Source organism: Poeciliopsis prolifica, unplaced genomic scaffold (genome assembly GCF_027474105.1).
Source record: "Poeciliopsis prolifica strain line A6 unplaced genomic scaffold, Auburn_PproV2 SCAFFOLD011, whole genome shotgun sequence".
Classification (NCBI taxonomy): domain Eukaryota; kingdom Metazoa; phylum Chordata; class Actinopteri; order Cyprinodontiformes; family Poeciliidae; genus Poeciliopsis; species Poeciliopsis prolifica.
In genome coordinates, this window is record NW_026562386.1 from 9,599,589 (window position 1) to 9,621,984 (window position 22,396).

At 38.1% G+C, this 22,396-nt stretch overlaps 1 protein-coding gene across 1 annotated transcript in view; it reads right to left on the bottom strand.

The window, feature by feature from the left end:
- Nucleotides 1-2,486: 2,486 nt before the first annotated feature.
- The window catches only part of tox3 (TOX high mobility group box family member 3), a 48,887-nt gene continuing 28,977 nt past the window's right edge, over nt 2,487-22,396 (bottom strand). Inside the window, exons 3-7 of the mRNA XM_055036900.1 lie at nt 15,410-15,658; nt 5,422-5,685; nt 5,048-5,278; nt 4,888-4,968; nt 2,487-4,520 (exon numbers count right to left, since the gene is read on the bottom strand). Of these exons, the coding sequence (XP_054892875.1) occupies nt 3,717-4,520; nt 4,888-4,968; nt 5,048-5,278; nt 5,422-5,685; nt 15,410-15,658 (1,629 nt within the window). The 3' untranslated portion in view covers nt 2,487-3,716. The remainder of the gene's footprint in view (nt 4,521-4,887; nt 4,969-5,047; nt 5,279-5,421; nt 5,686-15,409; nt 15,659-22,396) is intronic.

A 22,396-nucleotide genomic window follows, 5' to 3' on the forward strand; every position in this document is an offset into this window, starting at 1 on the left:
TGAGATATTTGTACACACAGTGACCGCAGTACTGAGGGGTTATGGAATAACAAGGAGCAGCATGCATTATTAATGGGCTCTGCTGTGAATCTGTTCAGAATAATAACAGCGATTTCCCAGAGCCTCATTACCGTGTGTTTTTAAAGCGTGTGTTTGGTATCCATGGACACCCACTCTCACATTCTCCTCCTCTTCCCACTCCCACCCTCCTTTCTCACTCTCTGTCTCTCTCTATTAGGATTCAGGTCATGCAAAGCACTTGCTGTTTTTAATTTTCATTTCATCATAAGCACTTTAAGACTGTTGCCAGTGCTTATTTTATGCTTTCCCGCAGACCTCTTCACTCGGGCTTCTGACGGGACAGATGCCGCAATTAATCACAGCAGCGAAACGGGCATCATTTCCAACCCGAGCTCGAGAGCCCGTTGCTGCAGCGGCGGCGGCGACGGGCCTCGGTTCCAGGTTCCAAACACTTTCCTGAAAGCTGACTAATTGAAAACAACGGAAAATGTTAACGTTCTTCAAAGATGCTATCAGGGAAGCTCAGGAGTAAATTCTTGATCTAATTTGAACTACCATTAACCCATGTTTAAAATCTCTCACTGCTGTGAAGGAGGAGAAAAGAAGGGTCTTCTCTTGGCCAACGGATTCACAGCCTATTGTGCAGATATGATAATTATTGTTTGCCTGCCTTCCCTCCCCCGCACACCATTTTATTCAAGGGAGCTGAGCAAACCCCTGGGGATGTCTTGGAAATGAAGCGATTTTGAAGGGACTAAGAAAGGCAGAATCCAATGCACTGGTGTGTGAGAAGGGCGACTGTTATTGAGACAAGTGCCTGTTTACATGCTGACCTCGTCCAGCGTCAGCTCTGTTCCTACACACAGCTACAACACATGTCCAATTTAAAACACTGAGAAACAGAGAGCGGCACACTAAAGACAGCATGAATGCTTATGCATCATTTTAAATGATTTTCTTTTTACAAGCCCTAATACAAATGCATACAGATATTTCTCTCATATACCTCTTGGTCAACTGAGAATGTGTATAATGGCTCACAGACGTACTGCTTCCCATTTAACGATTTTTCACAACTTGTGACAATGAAACCACAGGACGTGTTTTTTTTTTTTTTTTTTTGCACAAATTGGGTAATAATTATGAAGTGTAAAGTTTTTACTCCTCAATATCTGGAACAAGTGGGTTGCATATGCATTAAGCCCCTTTGCAGAACCACCTTTCAGTGCAATTAGATGCACACTATAGTCTCTGCCAGCTTTGCCCATGTAGAGGCTGAAATTCTTGCCTGCTCTGGTCTAAGCAGACCAAGCTTAATTTTGCCATATGTTCTTGATGGGATTTAGATCTGGACTTTGACTGAGTCATTCTAATACATAAGGGATTTTCAATCTAAATCATTCAAATCTGTTTGGCTTAATCTGAAGTCTTTAGCAGTTTATCTTCTGGTATTGAAACTTTGACCAAATTCCCAAGCTAAAAAAAAACAACCCCACAGCATTATGCTGGCACCATGGTGTTTCAAAAAATTCAAAATTCAAAACTACTTTATGATCCCAAGGGGAAATTAAATAATCACTCCACAGATTGTGTTTTTAGGGTGATGAGCAATGTTAGCTTTCCTCAAGGCATGATGATTTTTAAATGTAGACCATTAGATTTATCTGGTCATCTAGTCACATGTTTGTTGTTACCTTCAACATAGCATGCAGCCAACTGCAAATGAGATTTCTAATGACTTCCTTCTTTATAAATCATAAAGTTATGATTTGTTAAGTTGTACTACTAATGGTTGTCAACAGACTTTCATGGAAGATTTTACAGGAAGATTAAATAAAGAATTATTAGCCTATTGTATTCTATTCTATATAGCCATAGGTTTGTAGTGATACTTTCTCTGTTCCTAAAACTTGTATTGTTTATAACTCTTTTGAATGTTATGAAGCTTGGGATATTGTTTTATAACCTAACTTGTCTGCTTTGATTACAATATAACAGAATGTGAAGAAAGTTTAATTATTATTTTTAAAAACAGCATATGCAAGATATTGTAATATGTTTGCATTTAGTAGCTAACAAGGGGATGTAAAAGCATTTTATAGAAATGAAGGCCTAAAAAAAACTGATTCCTCTGAATAAATATTTGATTGATAGTTTAATTTTAAACAGAGACACAAAGAAATATATAATACTTCATACAAAATTATGGCTACGATCATATTAGTGATGGAATGTCTCTGGAATTGTCTTCATGGCTGCGCAAAAAACTCCAACATTAAATCACGTTTCCTACTTTAAGCTGCAAACATTTTTTTTTTCCAAGAACTCCATACCAATATGCATTTATCCTAGGGATAGTTTTCAACTGAACTTGGTTTGTAAGCAAAATACAAAGAAACTTAATTGCTATTGGAACTCATAAAAAAGTATAAAAGAGCAGAAATGCACTATGTGATACAGCAATCCACAGGTCATTAAAACAATGTTTTAATTAAAGCCTCACATATTAAAACTTTACAACGGGTGATATGAAAAAATGTACATTTTCTTTTTTTCCCTCGTGGACTTTTGTACAACTGGCAAACAAAAAACAGAAACTCTGATATCTTTTGAGTTGGCTTTGGCAGTGCAACAAACTGGCTCTGCAGTATTTTTCCATCAATGTCAATGTCAGTGTTGGTAAGCAGAGTAAAAATACAAGGATCCTTAAATCATCTACCTTGAGCCAGAAATCTGTATTTACCATAAAATATCCCCTTTCTTATGCATAATAAAAAACATAATTTAACTGTTATACATTTGACATAAAAACAATAAGATTAATTAAAGAAGTTATTTTTTTGGATGGGGAAAAGGTGGGAAAAGCCAGTTACACACTTTTGGGCAAATCGTCTGGAGGGTGAATTGCTGCAAACAGGAGATCTCGTCTCTCGCCTCTCTACAAAACATGTACAGCAGATTACAGCTACAGTTTGATGGTGTGATGACATAAATGATTTATGGCAGTTTCTGTCTCTGTCAGTTCAGTCATTCATCCAGATAACTGCTTCCAAAGACCTTTTATTTCCAGTTCTCTTCATTCTTCAAAGACATTGTCTGCTTTTGTGACATAGCTTGAAAGTGTCTTTAAATATCACCAAGCCACCTCCCATGTGATGATTTGAACAGTTAGATCTGCAAGAAAGATGGAGGAAAGAAAGTCTTGTACATACTGGCCAGTGTGGGAACAAAGACTTGGTGTGTGGGTTCCTGGTTTCCAGCGAAGATCTAGTGAGTCACTCAGTCCAAGCAAGGAGCGATAAAAATGTTTTCCAAATATCTCCGCGCTGTACTGATCTCGCATCTCTGGCCTCATAAATAAAGCTTTGTTGTTAAATAAAATAGTGGGAGCTAAACGTCTTTCAGCATTTTGTGAAGTCGGTCGGTTCAAATGAACAACTGAAAGACGTCACAAACGACCACTGGGCACTCAGCCTGACAGGCTGCTGTCAGTTCTCAGCCTATTTCATAGACAAAACCCCCAGCTAACATGGTGACCCCCCTGTACATGTATGTGCATATCTGTCTACAACAATAAACAGGTTCTTTATATAACATTCTAAATTTTACACACTTCTTAAGTGCAACTTAGAAAAGCAACATGGAGTGATGCTTTTATTCTATTCTTGTTCTTTGAGATAGGATTTCCATTTGGCTCAGTAGATGCTGACCTGGGAGAGGACCTGTGCGTGGGCCTGGATTTGGGAGGGGTGGGGATGTTGCTGAGGGGCTGGCTGCGGACTACCAAGAGACGCGGAGCCTCCCACTGAATGTGGCGTACCAGGAGAGTGCTGCGGTGGAGAACACTGCGACTGGTGCTGCTGTTGCTGCTGCTGGAGATGTTGAATCTGCTGCTGATGCAGTTGATGCTGCATTTGCATGTGCTGCATTTGCATGTGCTGCTGCTGCTGTTGCTGTTGTTGCTGCTGCTGCTGTTGCAAGTGGTGCTGCTGCAGCTGTTGCTGGAGGTGGTGCTGGAAATGCTGATGCTGCATCTGCTGCTGGATCTGTTGGTGGTGCATCTGCTGCTGCTGCATTTGATGGTGCTGGAGGTGCTGTTGCATCTGTTGCTGCTGCTGCTGCTGCTGGAGCTGCTGCATGGTGTGCTGCTGCACTGATTGCATGGGTGGGCTCATCTGAGACACGGCTGTGGACTGAGCGCCTGCCGCCATGGGCCCACCGGCACCCATCTGGCCCAGCAGCTGCTGAGGCATCCCAGAGGACATGTTCGGGTGGGAAACTGTGACTGAAGTCACGACATGGCTGCCCCCTAGTCTCATCTGCAGAGGCTTTGGGGCGATGGCCCGTGGCAGTGCTTGCTGCAGGGCCTGGGAAGCCGATGGCATGGCAGGGTGCTGGTTGTGGGGTGTGGGAAGCACCAGGCCAGGGGACAGACTGGTGGAAGCCAGGGTCTGCTGGACAGTTCGGATGGTTTGAGCTTCAGCTGATTCTGCTGCAGCCTGGAAAAAGTGAAGAAACGTGAAGGGTAGTAACTAGTTACATTTATTTGAGTAACTTTTCTGGAAAAATATTACTTTTAGAAATATTTTTTACTATGCTGTATTTTTTACTTTTACTTGAGGAACTTTATTATGATGTACTCTCTATTCACTGAGTAACTTCCCTGACTGATGAACAAACTCAGTGTCTACAACAATAAACCAGCAGTTTTTATTAGTTTCATAAGTTTTTTTTTTACTTTTTCTTGTGTGAAAATAATTTTAAGTTGTGTCATTCTTACTTGAACACATTTTTGGATTTCTACCCACAAGTAAAATATTTCTTTGTTAAATACATTTCTGAGGTAAACAAACAAAGAGTTCTCACCTTGGAGACCAGGCTGGCACGGTAAGCAGCGAGGGCCTTTAAGTATTCCTTCTTGGCAGCTTCTGTTTTACTTTTATAAACCTTTAAAGAGACAGAGACAGATTTAAATGAGTAAAAATTGCAAGTACCTTCAGATGGCAAAATCAAAATTTTACAATACCTGCTTCTGTTCCTCTCCAAGGCCATCCCACATTGAGGCTACAATCTTGGACACTTCGCCGAAGGTTGCGTTGGGGTTCTGACCTTTGATTGCAGCCTGGGTGTCTCTGAAGAACAGGGCATAGGCAGAAACCGGCTTTTGGGGCTCATTGGGATCCTTCTTCTTTTTCTTTTTAGGAGTCTTGGGCTTCTTTGTGGGATCGATTGGGGCTGGCCGCTTCTCCCCAATAACCTTAAAAGAAAGAAAAGTTTGAAGAAAAAAAAACAGTTAAAGTTGGTCAAATAGGTTCTCATGCCACCATGCATCTGTTGCCTTACACTTATGCCAAGTTACACTTGTTTTCAATGAGCCACTGAACATGGGAAAATACTCACCCTGTTGCTGTCCTCCTGGTCGTCTTCGTTGATGGAACTGGATGGAGACGGTGTGGCTGACTTGCTGGCAGGGGGCGATGGCGATGTGTGGTTGATGTTGGGTCCAGCCATGTTCAAACTCAGCTGTCCGTTGAGCTGCGATTGGTTGATGGTGGACAGCTGATTCCGTGACATCATGCCATTAGGACTGTTCATGCTAATGATGGACTTCATGACCATAGATGGGTTAGATGGGTACTGACGCAGATGACCGGGCCCAACATTCTAGAGAAAAAAAAATAGGTTAAGATAAGAAGATAATACTCTCTTCAAAGTTGAAATATTTTTAAAAAGACAAAAAAATAATAAAAAAAATACCAAACAGCTGATCAATATGAAACAGAACTGCTTTCATACAATGATAGCATTCCTAAGTTATGAATGACATGTAAGAAAAGCACCACAGATTCAATCAAATTTAACATAATGACTTGGAGCAGTACAATGAATCTTTTTAAGACTTAGAAAAAATATAGTCTGAAAGAGAGATTAATATGGATGAAGAAGGCAGTGATTATCTTTCTCATTAATATAGCAAAGCTTGCCAAAAGAGACCCGCAAGAACCTAGCCCAATATTCTGTGGAGGTAATATGTTTATCTTGCTAACCCACTGGATTAAAGACTCCATGTGAAGGTTTGATGGTCTGTTTTAAGTCAGTGACCTTAGGCAAGGTATGGAAAACCTAGCTCCAAAAATTGCATTGGGATTATCAAGTTATGTAGACCATGTAGACCCTCACTCAGTTGAACTTGGACAGGTAATCAGTATGAACCAAGTTCAAATATAATAAATATTGGGGAGAACTGAATAATGTTGAATTTACAAAACGTGAGAATTAGCACCAATTTTAACTTGATAAAAGAAGATGCATGTCTTTCTACACTACATTTGTGTCTTCATGAATGCTTGTTGAGATTATTATAAATAACAATTTTTGCTTAAGCATGTTTTGATTTAAAAGAAAAAAGGTAACTTTTGAGCACATTTATTTTTATAACCTACAAGACTGTCAAAATGTGATTTTAAGTGAAGTAAATGATCTGCATAAAGAGGAACCTGATACAGATTCTGCAGATAGTAATGAATTTTGTGTCATTGCAGTTATTACTAATTTTCCTGACATGCCTTGATTGATCTGTCTGTACAAGACTCATCTCTGAGCTCAAGCTAAACTTGGTGTAACACCCTCCTGCACAAACTCATCAACCTGTTTCCCTTTTCCACAACTGAAATTGGGTCATTCGATTATGTGGATTGCTATGTGGAAGATCTCATGTCAAGATGTCCTGACTCTTAAATGTCTCTAACAAGAAATGATAAATTATCCTGACAAATAAGTATTGGATGGCCACCCAGCTTAGTTCTCGGTTAAATCAGAGCTCAGAGTTTAGATTTGCCAGTCTTTAATGCCACAAAGGAACTGTTGTTCGCAGTTTTAGAGGCACATTGAACAGTCTTTGTACATTCCACAAAGTTAGTCTAGTAACACGTGTCCCTTATTTTAGGTTGCAACGCTGCAGAAGTGTAACTTTCATGCCACATGCTTTACTGGAAAGAATCATAATTTGAAGGTATCAAGCCAAAGACTTTCTACAGGTCAACTAAAACATTGAGTACTTCAAAGTCTCTTAATGTTACAAACAACATGTTTACACTGATTGTGACAAGAATGAAATTACAAGTTCTGCTAGCTCTCCAGAGGGAAGACTGATCAGGGAGCCAGCAGAGCTGACATGAAACAGAGAAGGAGACTTGAACAGAACAGAAAAGGTGATTTGTTCTCCCTGCGTTCATCCATCTGGTATTCAGCAGCGCAAACTCAATCTCTCCCAACATCAACACATCATAAACCCATGCACCTGGCTTTATTGAAAGAACCTTATGAATGCCCGTCTTCAAAAACAATATTGTAACAGTATTGCAGACAGCACATATTGGATCTACAATCCATTTCTTTCTCATATGCTGCGTCTCCTGCTTATCATAAACACAATATACCAAGTGAGAACAGATTTATATTTACAAGTGCGAGCAGGTTTCTACAAAAGGTAGGGCAAAGCCGGGGAAATAAATCAAAACAATAAGGTTGTGATACTTCCCATTTGGAAATCTTGCAAATAAATGTTGCCATAAATAGACCTGCAACCAAACTACTGTGATTTACATTTCAGCAAGAGACATTGTCATTACTGAGCAGTAAATGGTTTACAATTTGCTCTGTACTATCTGCAATCATGACAGGCACACATCATTAGTTGTGGTCATCGATATGCAGTAATAATGTTTTTGCACAGTTCTTAAGGACCAGTTTTAACTTTAAGATGTTGATTACTCCAATTAGTAATTTAGTGAATTTTTCCCAGTTGGTTTCCAGATAGATGTTGCACATTCAGCAAAACAAACACTGCTGTTCACAGTTTAACGATATAGATCATATGGTTTGTCTTGGTTGAGTAAAAATCAGATTAAATTTGGGGCCAGAGTTGCACTAGATATTGTATCGAAGCATTTAATACAATATGCAGTGGCATAGGACTGCTTGGATGGTATATTTAGGGACCATTCCTTATTTGCATGCAAATAAAGTATCTGATCAATTGAAGGGACCTTCAGAGTTTTAGGGACAAAAAAAATACACTATAAATAACCTAGCAATTAATTTATTTCCAAATTGGGTCTGATTCGGAACAGATGCTTTAAGTCATAAATTAAAAGAAAAATGCTGAAAAAAATCTTAATCAGTGCAATATCAACCATCTTGAAGAAATTCCAGGATTATAATTCCTGATTTAAAGGAAAGCATGACAAATTAGAGATATTAAGTAACAGATGTCTTGATTGTGAATATAAATGTGACAAATTCATGTTTACTTCTGTCCCTGAGCTTGCTCATTTGCATTTTGATTGCAGTATCACCAGCAGTCAGAGCAGTGAGATATTTTGATAATGATCATTTAACTGCAAATAAGTCTTTATCTTGAGAACACAGCGGCCAGATGTGCCCCCCTTATTTAGAATTACATGTTTGTGTTGTTGTGTTTCCGTCTTTGTGTGTGTTGCTATGAAGCTGAAATGTTCTGTCTAATCATTAAAGGGTTTCTGAATGTAAATGCCATTTGTAATATTCCCTACTGTGTTGTTTTCTAAGTCAAAGATGAAACGGCAAACAATAACCACACAATGCTGCCAGTCATGTGCTTCATATCACGCAAACAATGTTTCCAATCCTGTTTGCTGGACCCACTTAAACTCCAAACAAGGAGACAAGGACAAAATAAATGAAATCACAAAGTATTGACAATGTGCTAAACCTTTTCCACAGTAAACACTGCAGCGGGACTGAATGCAACGTTTTGCATTCAGTGGGTGATAAAAATCTCAACACTGATGTCCACAAAAACAGCCTTGAGTTTTTTTTAAGATACTGGAAATCTGAATTTGGGTGTAATTTATGAACAGTAGTGCCAAGCTGTAACAGGCTGAAAAGAATGTTAACAAGTTCAATTTCCATTCAATCAATGCCAGAGCTCTTGGAAATGTTCCATGGCAGGAGAGGGGTAAAATCATCTATATGGTAATTATAAGGATGAATCCCCCAGTAACTTTCGCCAGCATGAAAGGTCAGTCCTATTAAAGATAGTTTATCAGCGCTCTGCACATATTCCTTTACTCTGCTTCTAAACGGGTACATCGGGGTTTTTTTTCCCCCATTTTCTGCAACCTGCTGAAGCCTGTGCTTAAGCCAAATGAGAAAAATGGAATTTTGAATGCCGGTAAAGGCTAGAACAGCAGAAGATGATTCCCCCCACCTCTGTGCCATCTCAGTCAAACACACTTCACTGTCTTAAAAAAAAGAATCTGTCTATATGTCTTGTACACCCCTAACCTGCACTCAAAAACACATCTCCCTCATTCTCCTTGCCTCTGCTCTCGGACTCGCTGGCCGATAGGCTCCCTCTCCTCCCCACGGTCTGCTACAGCCACTGACCCATACCCCTCTGTACCATTTCTCTTTTATAGATTATGTGTATTTAAAACTTGTTCAACATGACATCATTTCTGTTTGAGAACCTTACAAAAAAGTAAATTACAAAATCAATCATGCAGAAGGTCAAGCTGAGACTTCATTACAAGTATTGCATGCCTGCATGAATATTTTTCATTTCTGACTGAACCAATATGTCACAATTGCTGTCAAGAAAGAGAAGGGGGCAAAAAAAAAAAGAAAAGAAGAAAAAAATCCACTCTCTTAAATTGATGTACAACTCATGTCAGTGCTTCATGGCTTGAAAGGGAGATAAGAGGGATGTGTAGAAAAACAGGCTTTCTGCAACAGTGCTCACATTTTCCATTTCATTCAGGATATAGTGGGCTTTGACCAGACAGTAGTGAAGGTATTGTACTCACTGGAAATCTGCCAAGGATATCTAAACCACAAACTTCAGATGAAACAGTTGAAACAATGAACACAATAACATTTTTCACACTTAGTGTTGCTTTTTTAAAAAAAATGAAATTATTATTAAAACCATACACAATAACTGCATTTGTTTTTTGTTCATGTTTTCAGTTGTTTTACCAACAAATTGGTGTTAGTGCTAACCTAGTTCCAGTGTCTGTTTAGAATCAGTTCCTTCTTATTCCACTGACCTTGTTTTGGATCTGCCTAATTATTACGAAAAAGCAGTTAAGTTTGCATTGAATGAAAGCTTTTTTTAAAAACATTTTATTAACACTGGATTAATGTGTCTTGTGTTCCCACTGTTTATTTTGATAGGACCTGTCTTCGAGGAAAGGTCAGTGCACTGGATAAAGTTCCATGTAAAGTTGATTTTTTTCTTCCCCCCTCTAAATGTATCACACTGTTTACGACTCATTTATTAAAAACTGTGGCTATCTTAATGTTGCCAGATGGTGTTGATCAATCTTGCTCTGAGCAGTGTTAGCTTTTACTGAGGATTGTGAAATTTTCACAAACATCCCTTGTTTAAAATGGCATTAATAAATTAAGATAGAGACATAAGAGCATCTGTTTGTTGGGATAATGAGATAAAATTAAGTGATTTATGTGGTTATTAATACATCTGAAAATATTCAAAACATAATGTGATCAACAGCATGGCTCTCAGGTTGTAAAAACCCAAACTGGCTGAAACACCAACTAAACATAAAACATGTTTAATGTCATCTGTAATACTACTATGAGTACATGTACTACTAAAAACAATAAAACGTATGCCAAAAATAATTTAATTCCAACTAAAGCACCTTTTTGCATATTTTTGACTGCAAAAGTGATACTGATACTTTGATAAATATGTACTAAAATAAAATCATCATTGCGCTCTTTTCAGTAGCTCTTTAGCTTCCCTGTTTTCTTACATGACAAGCATGACTAAAACTCAGTGCTCTTAAATATTAGCATATCTGCGGCTGTAAAGCTAATGGCATGTGAAACAGCTAGTTATGAATAAAATGAAAAATACATAATGCGTCACCCCATGGTGGTAAATGTGATGAGACAGCGGGGCTCGGATCCCCTGAATATTGATTTTAACATCCAATCCAACCAGTTGACTACTGTAGGCTTCGGATCCAATCACAGAGGACATGCAGCCCATTTCAGAACACGCTTACATGTGTCAAGAAAACCCTAAAATGTGGTGAAGGCACCAGGTGTTTTTTGAAATGGAACCCACAGACCCTCGCTGTGCAGCAGGGAGGAAAAAAAATCGAGACGAAATTGTGAATAAAGCAATACTGGCAGCTCTAACTCCAGTACTATTTGGCACTATTGAGACTCAATCACAAATCAGGAGGACACATGCTGCGAGACAAAAATGAGAGTCAGAAGCTTGTTAAGAGAGCAGATTAAATAAATAATGACTTCAGATTCAGGGCTTGCTAGGCACACTGCAGCTGAGAAAATGTATTTCTTTTCCGTACGAGCTCAGCATCTGTGGCCAATTTACAAGACATACGCTCAACATTAAGGGGAGAGGAATTAGCACAACACTTGGCAATGCACTGGCATGGAAGAAGCTTTTGAGAACAGCCCAGGTATATTCACTGGATGGGTTTCTCATTAAGTTGTGATAAGAAAGAGACTTTCACACCGAAAGTAGTCGGCACCAGTAAGCCAACACAGAGAAAGGAAAATAAGTGTTGGAAAATATGAGCAGGGAGGCTTGATGAAAAATGTAATTGCAATAGTGCACAGTTTATTTGTTTGTCCCTGCAGCCACAACAAATAATACAGAATGTAATCATGTATATAAGGTTGTCATTCCTTTATCAGTGTGCTGACAAAATGACAAAACACCTCTCCTAGGGCCTGCGTAAATCATTGTCTCTGTATATGGAAGCCCCTGCAAACGACGCTGTTACTTATCTCATTTAGGAGTTGTGCTTTGCTTTCAAAGCAAAAGCAGAGATAAAACCAAAGATGAAAAGAGTTGCTATAGACACCATCATAAGACTTTTGGGGATCAATCCCATTTGCAGGAAAAATGAAGGGCCACCACAAGCCTTGCTGGGCTACAATGTGTGATGGCTGATAACAAGGGAGCAGTGTGCCGGCGACAATGCCGGTAGGCAGGGAGCACAGACCCATATTCTCCCCTCAGATTTTAATAGAGTCTCTGCACAATCAGAGACATGAGCCATGCAAATGGTGTTAAAGAGGAATAATGTTTGAGAATCAAATCTAATCCTCCAGCAAGTCGGCAGAACAGTCAGGAATGTAATTGTGTCGAGGTTCCGTTTCTTCCAGATGCAGAAAGCTTAACTGACCATGAAATGAAAATTCCTTAGGCAAAAACCCTTCTGGGGCTAACTTACTATATGCGGCAGAGATATTTTAAAAGCTGCAATTATTTTATATGCCAGATGAATAGAAGCAAGAAAAAGAGTGGTAAAAATTTTATAGCCTCTTCCCATTTGGAATGTAAATAAATATCTGAGAGCGGGGAGTGTGAGAGCAGCACTTCTAACACACATTTCACTTATTCATACAGTTCTAATGATAATGACTGCTTGGTTTGATGCAACGTGATTTGTGGCTCGCAAAGTAAATGCGGCACCGATATCATTGTGTCCTTGTTCACGCTTTTGTTCTTTTATTTCTTCTCTCCTAAATTAATTTTCCATTTCTGTAATAGGTCTGTAAGACAACTAGTCAGCCAGTGACATTTCCATTTTTCCTCCTCAGTGCTTCTACGATTGTGGCATTTGAAAATGCATTTCCACCCTCAGACGACAATCTCACAATATGCAGCACGATATCTACATGAAGAACAAGATTATTTTAATCTGTAGTTCCAAATTTGATCATTAGTATATTCTAACGAAGAGCTAATAGTGAAGACGTGAGCTTTAACCTAAGGCATTGTGTCATTGCAGGTCACTTAGATTGGTCTCATAGGATCACAGATTTAATAAAAGCAAGCAGTATCTTACAAAGTATTTCAAACCTTGAGAATTCTTGAACATTGAAGGTTCCTCATTCATTCATCGAGATTAATAATCTTATTTTGTTGAATTTAGAAATCAAGGAAGCTTTGAATGTAACGAACGCTGGAGGTTTAAATAATTCATTAGCACTTCTGACAGTTTGTTTCTCATTAAACCGGTAACACATATAAATTATTGTAGGATATCTATTCATAAAAATGTTCAATTTATGCTTCGAGCATAATAACACATTGTTAATGTCTTGTATCACAAACAGAAGTTAGGTTAATTATTGAAAAGTCTCTCAATAATTACCTAATTCCATTGGTTGCGCCTACAGTTTAGGTGTGACTTTACAAACAGTCATTATCCCTAAAGTTAAAAAAAAAAGTGCCATCATTGATGTATTTGTCGAGCTCAAGAGTCTCCCTGATGTCCCCCAAAATACATATTTATGAAATGATAGGATTAACCTTCATTCATAATAGTTATTTGTGAGTTTTTCTAAGTCTGCATCTAATTAAAAATCTCCAATTCATTCTTAGGCTACATTCACACTGCTTCTCTTGATGCTCTGAGTTGTTACTAGTGTCTGATTTTATTGAGTGTGATTATTCATGCTACTATTAATTAAATATGATCCTAATCAAATTTATTTGTGAATGGTACCCATTTTAGATTCATACAGAAGTTATAATGATTGTCTATGATCATTAACATAATCAAGTGAAGTTGTACTTTTAATACAATGCAAAAAAGGGATTAGTCTAAACTCCAGGTAAGTTCATTAATTAAAACCTGTAGATTGCAGAAACAAAACTAATACTAATTATTTTTGGCTTACCATATGTATTAGCGTTCACTCTTGCAAAATAAACCTCTGAAAAAACATGAATAAGTATGAGAAATGGTGGTAGTTTTGTGTGCCATTTTCATTGTCCTGGCAGAGATGAATGTGTTTTGTACTCCAACACCTGTGATCTCTTCACATCTGTTCATCCTGCTGAGGGAGGGGTCATAGACACTCATGGTAATTTTTCTTGTTTTTTGTTTTGTGTTTTGAATCTTCGCAGTAACATAATATCATGACATTTACTCAGTGATTACATAAATCCTGTGTTGTAAACAAGGGCAGATGCTGTGCCAGATGTGCTGACAACAGGACATGTACAAAAAGCTGTGAAGGTGACATTACATTACCTAAAACAGTAGTTTCCAGAACTATGCCCATCTAAATCATAATTTTTCATTTTGCATATCTCATCAAAAATCTCATCTGGAGCAGCGTCTGCAAAAACAGGATGCTTCTGTGACAAATTATAGACATTTCAAACTGAGTTTGGGTTTCCGAAGTACCTTGCAAAGATATGCAGAACACATTCCTGAAACATTTTGTGTTTTGTCACATCACAACTTCACAACAGCAAATATATTTTATTGAGATTTTATGACCGAGGGAAAATGATAGTTGTCTTTTAAAGATTTTCTGACAGTAAAAGTCTGAAACGTATGCTGTGTTTATGTTTTCACTGCACTCATTCCTCTACAGGTAAGGCTGCAAGTTTCTTTGGAGTATATCTTTCAACTTTGCTGTAAATTTTTGCCATTTTTGGGTGTAGGTCTGGACTTTGATTGAGCCAGTTTGACAAAAACACCTATACCTAAACCATATTGGAGCTCTGGCTGTACACTTAGATTTGCTGCCCTGCTTTGAGATCAACCTCTGCACCAGTCACTTAGCCCTTACAACCTTCATGTTTTTTGTTGTTTGTTTTTTTGCGACTTACCCTCTTTCTTCAACATTGCATGTTGGGCATATACTAAAATATTTGATTTTCTTCCCATCATATTGAGCAAGAAAACATCTTTAATACATTTCTACTTGTCACTTCTTGACACAACAGCTGTATTTGTAAAGTGCACAAATAATGTTCTTTCAACAAATTTTCCCTCCTTAGCTGAGGATCTCCAAAGTTCCACAAACTCATTCAAAGCTACCATAGGCCTCAGGATTATTGCTGAGATTACCTGGTCATGGATATCCACCAAACCTGACAGAAGTGTTTTAATAGATCTGCAGATGTACTATGTTATTTCTATTTTCAACAGTTTCCTTATGTAAACAATAACATGCAGAGGGTCTATATTTACATATCTGATTATGATTAAGTCAGTGAGTGCCTCACCAACTATGAACCTCACCACGCGTCACTGATTTTCAGATCAATCTGTTGAGATGTACAAGGCTTGGGTTTGTAGTTTTAAAACTCAAGTCTGCTTGTTATTTCTCCAAAACTTCATTTCCTACATATTGTTGTTTGATCTCTAATGTTCTCTAGGAAACGTCTGTCTTCATAGGCAAGCTGTATACTGAGATTCATTTACATAGAATCTCTGGATTTCATTTAGGAACATTAGAATTTTAAATTTTATTGTTGAAAAACAAAAAACACACACACAAAAAAAACCCTAACTTAATTCATGGTAATGCTCACCACATGCTGGCCGTTGTTGACAGACACCCCTTCTTGGTCCATCATGTTGCGTGAGATGGTAATTGAGGGCAGCTCCAGACTTTGTGGGGGAAACTGAGGAATTATTGGACCTCTGTGCTGAGCTGGTTGCTCTGGCATCGCTGGAAAGGGCGAGTTCACTTCAGGTCCAAGACTGGACTCAGTCTCAGGTGGAGGTGTGATGGGAGGGATCTCAAACTCCTCATCCCCCAAGCTGGGCGTATGAAAGGTCTGCAAAAAAAAAAAAAAAAGCAACAGAAGAAAATCAGAAAACAGTAAAATGCAGTGGAGCATTTGCTGTGGTGGGTCTTATCAAATTTGCCGGAAGTACACCTTTAGGTATTAAATCAAACAGCTCTGCTTAAGCAGAGAGTGTTTTAGTAGAGTGGTAACACACTTGCCTCTAAGTGTGGTTAGATTTAACATTTCCTAAACCTACTGAAGTCCACTTTGAGGGGGGAAGAAAAAGATGTGAAAGGCAAATGCGGAGGAGGTCGTCAAAAGCAGAAATATCAAGCAGCAATCACTGAGAAAAGAGAGGATACATGATAAAAGCCCTTAATCTTGGGGATGGAGGATGTTGGGTTGAAGTGCAGGGAAAATGCACGTCACAGGGAGATGGGTTTAAAGAACATTTTCAAAGATTATTACGCCTGGCCAGAAGTGTTTCTTTTTGTTCCCCCTCGCCTGCACCCTTGAATCTGCTCATCAAACAGCCTAATCCTTCTGCCTTTCGAATTAAAGCTTTTGGTCATGCTTAATTTGCTTATGTGCCTTCTTGGAGATGGGGCTGTTCACCAACTTGGGTCTTGTTTTCATCTGCAATATTGCATTAAGCTACTCTGTGCAAGGCCAAAATATTCATCTTCTCACAATGACCACAGTGTGGGACCACATTATTGCACCGCATGTGACCTGACATTCTATGCATTTCTGCTGCTGAGTCACACAAACCGCATCATCTATTAAAACTGACATGTTTTTCAATGCTAATACTTGGAACATTATGTTGCATTGTGCTAAAATCTATTTTAGTTAAAATGTCATTACAAGCTCTGAATCTTATAATGTGATAGCTTGTAACATCATATTTAGCAGTCACATTATAACCATGGTAGTATGAAACATAAATTCATTTTGAGTGGTTCTTTTGCTCAGGAATTACTGATATATAGTTGTAGCAGATTTTTTTTAAGTTTGAGCCAAATTAAGGAGTGAATGTTTGACTGTAGATGATGGCTGACTTTCAAATAAATACAAATAATATTAGAGTGAGGGGGTGTAGGGACAAATAAAATGTTAGCAAATGATTGTAGACCTACATGTAAGTTTGAAAAACATCTGCACTGCTTACTATTATAATTTGGTGACATGGGAGGGTTTATGGCTGTGTGAATCAGAATAATGCTAGAAAGAACAGGAGCAGAGAAATACCCCAATCTAAATGGCACCAGATTTAATTTCAAAGAAAACTTCTTGTCACAATTTCCATTTGCCACTGCTCTGGAGTAAAGGGAGATATTTAAATCTCTCAACAGGGTGCCTGTTTTTTAAGTCTCCAAACAACTGCACACAGACAGCATTCACTTAGCTTCTTTCTGCTCATTGGTTAAGTTAACTTCGAAGCCTCTCTACTACATGAACATAAACTGAACTATAGACTTTTCTGTTTCCTTTTCCTTGGGGTACCACAGGTTTTTGCACTGACATCCATGTTCAGTGTTCCAGGTATTGTCATCATTTTTGTTCTCAAGTGAGCTGTGTTTGCTCATTTTTATTTTATGTCTTACATATTTCCTTATTTCCGACTTTGAAAGGAAAACCTCAAGAGCTTCTTGGCTCTTGGTCACTTTTATCTCCTCGTTGTGAGATAAGCTGTCTTCACTACTCATCATATATTTAAATTTCATAGGACTTCAGTTGTGAAACCAATTATCAAAATTATCTTGGATTATAACTATTTGCACATCCATCCTTCTATTGACTCACCTTTTCACATCTGAATGCAACTCTCACAAGAATGTATTACATTTTTCTAAGCCTTGATGGCATTTAAATCCAAGTACTTTATTATGCATTGCAGGTTTAGCAATTATGTAAATGCAAATAAAGCTCATACTCATGCATAAATAAAAGTTTTTCACTCAAAAACATGAGGTGTATTAAACACTTTAACATTAGTCAGCAGACATAACTTGAACAATCCAGTTTTTATCTGCTCTGCCTTTCTTTGTCTGGTAAGGGGTGGAATAACAGAAGGGAAACAAGGAAGGGAATATGCCAACACAGACCTTGATTAGGGAGTATTAATGTTCCCCTGGCTTGCTTTAGCACATTGACACTTGAAACTAATTCATTGTCTACTCAGGGCAGCTGTCTTTACAAAAACTTAGGAAGGCAGAGCTAATAAGAGTGTTATGCTTCCCTTTTCAGTGTCTCCCCCTGCTCCATGACTGTTTGTGTGCCACTTTATATTTCTTCCCTCTGGGCCAAAGAATTAGTTATCTTTCCACAGGAAGCCAGATTCAAACTCATAGGGATTTTGGGTAGCACAGAAAATGTTAGGTCCTTATCAACAATAAACACTTTCAATACAGAGCTAATACTGTCAGTGCTTTGTTCTTGCATAGTTTCCTTTTAGTCGATTACAAGAAAGAGAAAACTAATAGTAGCTTACAGCAGGTGTTCAGCAGAATGCCCATTAGTTTTAAGTCTAAACCAAACCACTCAAAAATGTCTTGAATCATGGGAGAAATGTCCAGTAGCAAATGGAAAACATTAGAAATCACCCATCTTTAGTCTTTGTTCAACATTTTCAGCTTCCCACATGGAGCAGGGCCAGCCTTTGGATCTGGTTTCAGTCTCATCTGGATCATATCAAGGAGCAATATGAAGACAGCTGAACACCACTCCAGTAACTCCAATAGAAAACTGCATATTTTCTTTCAGTCTTGCTGAGTGCTCAGCAGCCAGATATGAAACTATGACTGTATTTCTTTTTAAACTTAGAACTAAACCATAGTCATTTGGACTTTATCTTTCTGACATACATAGACAGATTTTTTTTTACCCATTCATTGCATGAATATCAATTTTCATTCTTTTCCATAAATTCTTAGATGGATTTTGGTCTGTATTTTAACCAATTGGAATCAAATGTGCAATCATCCAGCCATTCCCACTGTGTGATTATACTTTTTGTCTTGCTGGAAGGTGAACCTTTGGCCCAGTCACAAGCAATTTGCAGTTCCTAGCAGGTTTTCTTCCCTGTGTTTAGCTCCACCCAGCTTCCCATCAACTCTGAAGGAAAGCATCCCCACAGCATGATGCTGCTGCCATTTCAGAGAGGGTGTGTGTGGGGCAGAGATGCATAGAGTACCCAAAAGTTATACTCAAGAATGAGAAATGCCATTTGAACATATTTTCACTCAAGTAAAAGTAAACAAACTCCTCAAGTAGGTGTACAAAAGTATTTGCTAAAACATTGCTCACATGTGCTATTGATGAACTAGGATTTCCTGTAGAGATACAATGCATAAGATAAATTAGAATGGATCAATGTATGATAATGGATAGTATATGGAAAGTTGTGCTATAAAGTTATGAACTTAACCATGAGATTTTAGACAAATGTGAAAGATGAAAGTTGGCTGAGGTCAGAGCAACTTTTGAAAGAGAACAACACAAGCATGACAGTGACCTTTAAGTATAACACAGATACTTACCCTGTGTAGAAGACTGCTAGTGTTTACTGTCTTCTAAAACACAGAGGAAGACGATGGAGAAGGACAGAGGGAAACAAAATATTATAGTGGGGGAGGGTGGATGGAGCAAGATCAGTATCAAAGACCATGCTTGTGTGCTTCTCCTCTCATTGCTAATGATGATGCAAATTAACATCTACACCAGGGGCACCGATAATAGAGACATGGAGTTTGTGTCTCATATGGGGGGTTATGGAAGATGTCAGCTGTCTGTGTTGAGAAAGCCTTCTCCCCAGGGTAGAGGTGCCAGATTTTACTGGAACCCACAGAGTGTTACAGTGTCACACACTGCCTGGTGTCATTTCGCATAAAGCCAGTCTAATTCTGCACCAGGAGCAGCTTAGGGAGCTCTGTTTGGAGATTAAGAGATGCACAATCCACTTTCTTTGCATCACCAGCTTGATTATCCATTTAAATTGTTCTGAAAGGCTCAGCCCAGCTAAGTGCCAAGTCAGATGTTGGCTTTTGGGTGTGCAGGCATGTACATGTTGAGGGGTGGGCAAGAGGGAACACAACAGAGAAAGTAGTAGTGTGTATGTGGATGTTTGTGTGTGTCTGCGTGTGTGTGTCTCCACCGCCAGCCAGAGTTTGGTTGTATGAGGGCAGAGCAGGGCTTGTAACAGAGAGAGGCCTGATTTACCCCTGTGGGAGCATCCTAAACAGTTGTGTGGGAAATACCCACTTGTCTATCCTTGGTGGTAACCGTCTCTGTGTCAGCATAACCAACAAAGATACCATATGACTAAATATGCTAGATTTATCTCTTCAAAGAACTGTTGTAAAAACAGATTTAGTAATAATTAGTGTGTTAAAGTGTTAACTTGAGCTAAATGCTGAAGTTTACTTAATATTTTATGTTCTTTTTTCTGAATTCTTTTTTTAATATTTTTGCCTATAGATACATTTGTCTCTGTTATTACATGGATGCACCTCAGTAAAATGTAAGAAAATGAAAAAAAAATCTATACATTTTGGTGTCACCCAAATAGTTGTATTTCAAATTAAAACATTGTGAATAAACAAGGAAAGTAGAGCAAAAGTCCAACCAGTAAATTACTTTTACCTCATCAAAAATGTTCTACAGTTACAAAGACTTTGCGTCACATCATTTTGGCTTGGCAACACTATTTCACTTGAAAAAGTGTTACCAAGGATCAATAATTTCAGTTTTAGGTTTCTTTACAAACAAAACCAACTTCATTTTATTAGTCAGTTTCTGTGATAGCAGTTAGGGTGTGTCTATGTTATGAATGTCTGATATTAGACTAACACTTTAATTCCAAATAAGCAAATAAACAGCTGCTGGGCCCAACTCAATGTTTACACCTAAACATGAAAATGGCTGCAAACTAATGCGCAAATATGCAGTTGTACATCTTTGAAAAGCATTAGGAAAGCCTCATGCACAACCAACAAGAATGCACCGTGTTGTCCAGCAGCCGCTGCACAGCGCAAAAAGAGGTAAAACCAGCTGACCAAATATTATGGAGCTCAGCTTGGGTTGCTTGGTAACAGCACAGTTAATTCTGAATTCTTTTTTTAATATTTTTGCCTATAGATACATTTGTCTCTGTTATTACATGGATGCACCTCAGTAAAATGTAAGAAAATGAAAAAAAAATCTATACATTTTGGTGTCACCCAAATAGTTGTATTTCAAATTAAATGATGTGACGCAAAGGCTGTGACTTAACAATCGATTCGTTTTTGAAACAGCTAAATTTCCAGACATCAAAAAAAGTAACTTTTTGCAAAAAGAAAAAAAAAAAAAAAAAAAAAAAAGGGTGGGACTCAGATGAAAGTATAAAAAAATAGCAAAATATTAATTTTGCATAAGACATCCCCTTTAGCAAACTAATCTCAATTTTCTTTAATTCAATTCAGATTTTTTTCCCATAGCAATCTTATTTGGTAAGGTGTACAGACACTAACTTTGCATCAAAAGCTTTCTTTCAATAAATTTAGAGTTAAATTCATCCAACATTTGATCAACTTGAATCTTTTCTTGTCATAAATGTAGTTAAACATTAAAAAAAAGAAGAAAACAGATGGGAGAAACAGTTAATAATGCCTTTCCAGTGTTTTATTGTGGTGATGCCATGATACCTTTCTCAATAACAGGACGAAGAGCAAGAAAAGGCTTTTCAGGCAATAGTCCCAGTCCCTCAATAAACGTAGTAATCCAATTCACAGATGCAATAACCAAGACTTGTTAAAGGCAGCAGCATGCAATTACTGCTTATAATAGGCTTCGGAATCAATACAGGCGAGGTTGAAGATCCAGTTTCGAATATCTAGACAGGCAGAGTGGAGCTACCCAAATGACAACATCAGGCATGGCACCCCTAAGCAGCATTATTTCAAATTTGGATCTTTTGTAGTCCATTTCTACATATTTATAGCTCATTACATGACTCTAATTTGATTGCAAGAGTAAAGTGATGCATCTGAGTGGAACACAATCGCAGTGTACAGTATCCCTTTTCCCTGAGGGAGGCAGTCAACCTTTCCCTGCTAGGATGTGAGCTTTACCAGGCACACCAAGGTCATCTTATCTCATCCTCTAAGTGCACAAGGTAAATGATACACTGGCCATCCAAACACAGCAAATAAAGGGCTGCTGTTCTGAAGTAGAAGCTTCTTGTCAGAGCAATATATACAGCATGAGATTTACTATACACACTGTGCAAACAGCAGATGAAAATAAACAGGTTTCTATTTAACTTAGTGTGCAGCATTTGTATTCAGTCCCTCTGAGTCAATACTTTGCAGAACTACCTTCCACTGCAATTATACTGTAGCTGAAAGTCTTTTGGGGTGTGTCTCTATCAGTTTTTACAGTGGAAACCACAAGTTTACACACACCAAATACAAAGACACATACGCACTGTTTTCTCACTGTCTGAAGTTAAATAAAATTAAACTTCTCATTTTATGTCATGTAGAATTACCAAAACTAATTCTATTTGCTAAATGCCACTTTAATGAGATAAATAATGTGTTAGAGATTTATCCATTCATGCCTTCAAACTCAGGATTTTACATGAAGAATGATTCAAATGTATTTTAATAATGAGGGAAAGCACAGATGATGTCAGGGATTTGGAAACCAACTATGGAGCAATTTTAAGATGCTTAAAATTGAGAACAATTTTAAGATGCTTCCCATGTTTACGTAATAATTACACTCAAAACGTTTGACCCA